The sequence below is a fragment of the Corvus brachyrhynchos genome, unplaced genomic scaffold (assembly GCF_000691975.1).
Source record: "Corvus brachyrhynchos isolate BGI_N302 unplaced genomic scaffold, ASM69197v1 scaffold115, whole genome shotgun sequence".
Classification (NCBI taxonomy): Eukaryota; Metazoa; Chordata; class Aves; order Passeriformes; family Corvidae; genus Corvus; species Corvus brachyrhynchos.
In genome coordinates, this window is record NW_008239553.1 from 15,090,212 (window position 1) to 15,094,232 (window position 4,021).

At 40.0% G+C, this 4,021-nt stretch overlaps 1 protein-coding gene across 3 annotated transcripts in view; it reads left to right on the plus strand.

Annotated features, from left to right (window-relative positions):
* Positions 1–3,062, plus strand: part of RASGRP1 (RAS guanyl releasing protein 1) — a 37,060-nt gene extending 33,998 nt beyond the window's left edge. For all 3 annotated transcript variants that reach the window (XM_008639738.2, XM_017742245.1, XM_017742247.1), the window contains 2 exons: positions 647–1,020; positions 2,408–3,062. In XM_008639738.2, the coding sequence (XP_008637960.1) occupies positions 647–1,020; positions 2,408–2,542 (509 nt within the window). In that variant the 3' untranslated portion in view covers positions 2,543–3,062. The remainder of the gene's footprint in view (positions 1–646; positions 1,021–2,407) is intronic.
* Positions 3,063–4,021: the final 959 nt, after the last annotated feature.

The following is a 4,021-nucleotide window of genomic DNA, read 5'->3' on the forward strand; positions in this document are numbered from 1 at the left end:
CATGGCTGGAACAGGTCCATCGGCTCCAGGATGGCCGTGGCCTGGCCCGGCCTGGCCCAAGCAGGGCCTGGCTGGCCCCACTGGCCCCCACACGGGGCCCGCAGCCACCTGTGCCAGCGCCGGAAACGAGAGAGCTTGGAGGGGGAGTTTGCCTATTCTTAAATGTGGATCACAGAGGTGATCACAACTTTAAGTGGCTTAGAGAATTGTCCATATCCAAACTGGCCAGCTGATAGGTTCTATCAGTTCCCAGAGGAAACTGTAAGCACCCCTTAGCAAGGACGTCCCTTCCGGGACTATGCTTGCTAACCTATGACAGTGCATCTCTGTGACTGTGTCTGAAATGGCTGCAGCACTACGTCATAACCACCTCTTACCCATAATAAAGGTTTTCTCTAGCTGACCTTGGTGCCACACCTGTTTTCTTCTTACTGATCCATATTTATGTTACTGAGACAGGGCAAAGAGTTGTTTCAAGACACAACCTTGAGAAACTTCTAATGACACCTATTTTGGTGAGCAATGAATGTAAAAGTCAGGAAGGAATACATGTTTTCTTTATTAAAATCATGTTTAATTACCATGCCTCCTTTTTCTCCTTTTCTGGGAGAAGATCTTGCCTCAACTTACCGTATCTATTTTAAAGGACAAGAAGAAGGATCATTCACCTTTCCTAATGGAGAAGTAGTGGAGCACAGTGAAGACAGCAAGGACCGAACCATTATGCTCATGGGTTCCTCAGCTCAGAAGATCTCAGTGAGACTGAAACCAGCTGTGATTCATAAAAGTACACAGACTGATCCTGTACTGCTGGCTGGTGATGTATCTCGTAAGCGGAGAGAGAAGAAAGAACACAGGATGCCAGAAAATCCTTATCTCCAGGCAGCTCCAGCATCCACATTTCCAAGCCCAATTCTAGGCCGCAGAAAGGCATTTGTTAAATGGGAAAACAAGGACTCCAGCCAGAAAATGAAGGAGGAGCATCACAGCTGTAAACCCTCATACCAGGAACTTGAGCAGGTACATACATGATGGAACAAATTCTGTTTTACACAACAGTATGGTCAAGTGGTTGATGTGTGAGGGCGTGGCTGGGTGGGAAGGTGTCACTTTACTCCAGTGTACTTAGTTGCCAATTTAATTGCAATTGAACGATCCATGAAGTCTTAGCCACTTCAACTTCCAGCAATGCTTCATTTCAATTATAAATTTTAGTGCTAGTATGGGCTTTGAAGCCATTGTTATGATCACACTGATCCCCTGTCAGTCCTAGAATGTGAACATAATCCACTCAGGACAGAATGTTACTCCATAAAATGAGGAACATAGTTCTGAATTTCCTCCTGATTTTGGTGGCCTCCCCTCCCATAAGTGACAGACTATATGGGGTTGGGAGGGTAGGGAGCTCTGCTTTTGTTCAACTGACAAGTGCAAGCACCACCACGAAATTTTGCTATGAACAGAGATGGTGCTTCTTGCTAGATTTCACCTGCATCAGCCCAGTTGTGTCTCACCTTACTCTAAAGTGTTCTGACAAAATAGCTATTCATGAGACTGCATCACCTCAAACATGGCCCAAATTCAGGTTTGTAGAAACACCTTTCCAGACAGATTAAAGAGACTATTACAATATCAACAGTGGAGCTAATGGATGGATCCAGCTATAATTATGAGGAACAAAGACTTATTTTCATACTTTTTACTCAATATTTACCACTATTCTTTGATGAACCAACATGAAACTGATGCCTTAGGTTTTATCAGACCACAGTCTGATCTTTGAATGATGACTATCACTTTCAAAATATCCCTTGCTGCTGATAAAGTGAACTCATGTTTTATGAAAGATGAATGGTTCATTAAGACAGAGATAAGACAATCTTCCAGTAACCACTTCCCTTTCAATCAACAGTATATTCAATGCAACAAGGATGTGAAGCATGGATGTAACTTGTAAAAATGCATTCTTTAAAATGCCCCATTCATGTGAGTCCCATAATTTACACTTGCCCTTGCTCCCTCATCAGATTCTGACCTCAGTTACTAAACAGCAGATGATGTTATAAATTAATGGCTTAGCTTCTGGTATATCAATTTCTGCAGCAGTAGAGTGGTAAAGTGTGACCTGTGTTGTTTCCCCAGACTACTGTTGTTGTGAAAGGTGCAGTGGAGGGTGGATAAATGCAGGTTGTGGACATGACTCAGATACCAGCTGCTGGAAAGTTGTGAGAGTATACACAAAGGGTAGAGCAGTGACTGTGGAAATGTTCACAGAAGTTACTGGTTCTAATAAGAGCTACACCAATTTATGTTTATGGCAGTCAAGCTAAATTTACAACCAGACAGTCCTCAAATAATTGCAGAATAAAATACAATTCTCTGTTTGTTTGTTTGTTTATTTGTTTAGGAAAGGAATATTCTAAAGGCAGACAATGAAGGTTTAAAGATCCAACTGGAACAGGCACATAAAACAATTGAATCTCTCACAATCCAGAAAAGAAACCATGTAGTTGACAGTCTACGACACAGAGACTGCTCCTAGCAGATGAGGAAAATCTCCTATGGAAGAATGTAAGACTGAAAGAGGGGCTGTGATAAAGCTGCTTTACCAAGTGAACTGGAGAGAGAATCTGAAGGATGTTACGCAGAAATGTTCTCTTAACACATTTCCCTTTTAAACATGCACTCCCAAATGTATAAAATCATTCCTTTGACCTTGTAAGGTAACTTAGCATTATCTGTGCAATGAAAATAGTATCTTCTGGGTTTGCTTTTAAAAGGAGTGAGAGTGTTGCTGAAGTCTCTGTTCATGTTGAAGACCATATTGATTCCCCAGTGACTTCCTTGGCTGCCAGCAGCACACCTTACTGCACAAGTGTTCTGACAAAGTCGCTATTCGTAAGACTGTGTCACCTCAAACTTGGCCCAAACTCAGTTTTGCAGAAACAAATGTTTGATAACTCTTGAGTAAGTAAAACTGTAGGAATACTAAATTAAGAAAAACAGTTCCTTCTTGGAGCTGAAACCAATTAAAACCATGAAGTGAACTGTCACGTTTAATTCCAAAAATTAACCAGAATATTAAAATAAGTAGTTAAGCTGATGATATTTGATTGATCCTTACACTTTTAAGATAAACTGACAATTTTTTAAAACATCTTTCAGAGCTTTAGAAGTTCTGCTGCTTGAGTGCTTACCTATATTAAGGTAACAGAGGTGAGACTATAGAGACTTGACATTGAATACTGCTTCCATTTTTGTGCTCCATGCCATGACTTGGAACATGTATTCTACTTAGCTGGTTTAAGGGGTAACTTGTTGTCCCCATACAGTAAATATGGGACAAGGTTAATCATAATTCTCTCACATCAAAGTAGATAACACTGTTGAGTAGAACCTTTAGAGCCACATTATGAGGGAACCTGTACAGCAATCCCTGTGCAAAGCTACTTATTTCAGAGCTCCTAACAAGGCTTCTCCATTTTCTCTCTCCTAGATTTCACATGCACTTTACGTAAAGAGTCAAGATGAGTGTGCTCCTATGTCTGTAAATTTTGTATAGTAAAAGGTGTGAAGGAGGTAACTTAAAGACACAAAGTGTACATATTGTTAAGAGACAATAAAACAGTCTTTCAAGTTACTGATAAATCTACTTGTCAGAATAGCCGATTTGAAAACTGCATTTGCATTCCAAGAGAATCTGTACACTTAAGAGTTGTACAAAACTTTCTTGTATTTATCAGGTATTTGTCATCACATATACAAACATCAGAAACAACCACTTAATGCTCAACGCTTCTAAGTTACCAGGTCCATTATAGATTGAAATTTAGTCAATGACAATACCATCTGTGCTTTGTGTTCAAAGTGGCATAAATATACATTTTACAGTCACTATCAGGTATATGAATGCTTTATTTGTAAAGTTAATTTGAAACTACTTGCCCGTTTAGTGATTCTAAATTCTTGTTTTGAAATTGGGTTGTGCTTGCAACTCCATATCTAAGTAAAAATAAATGGA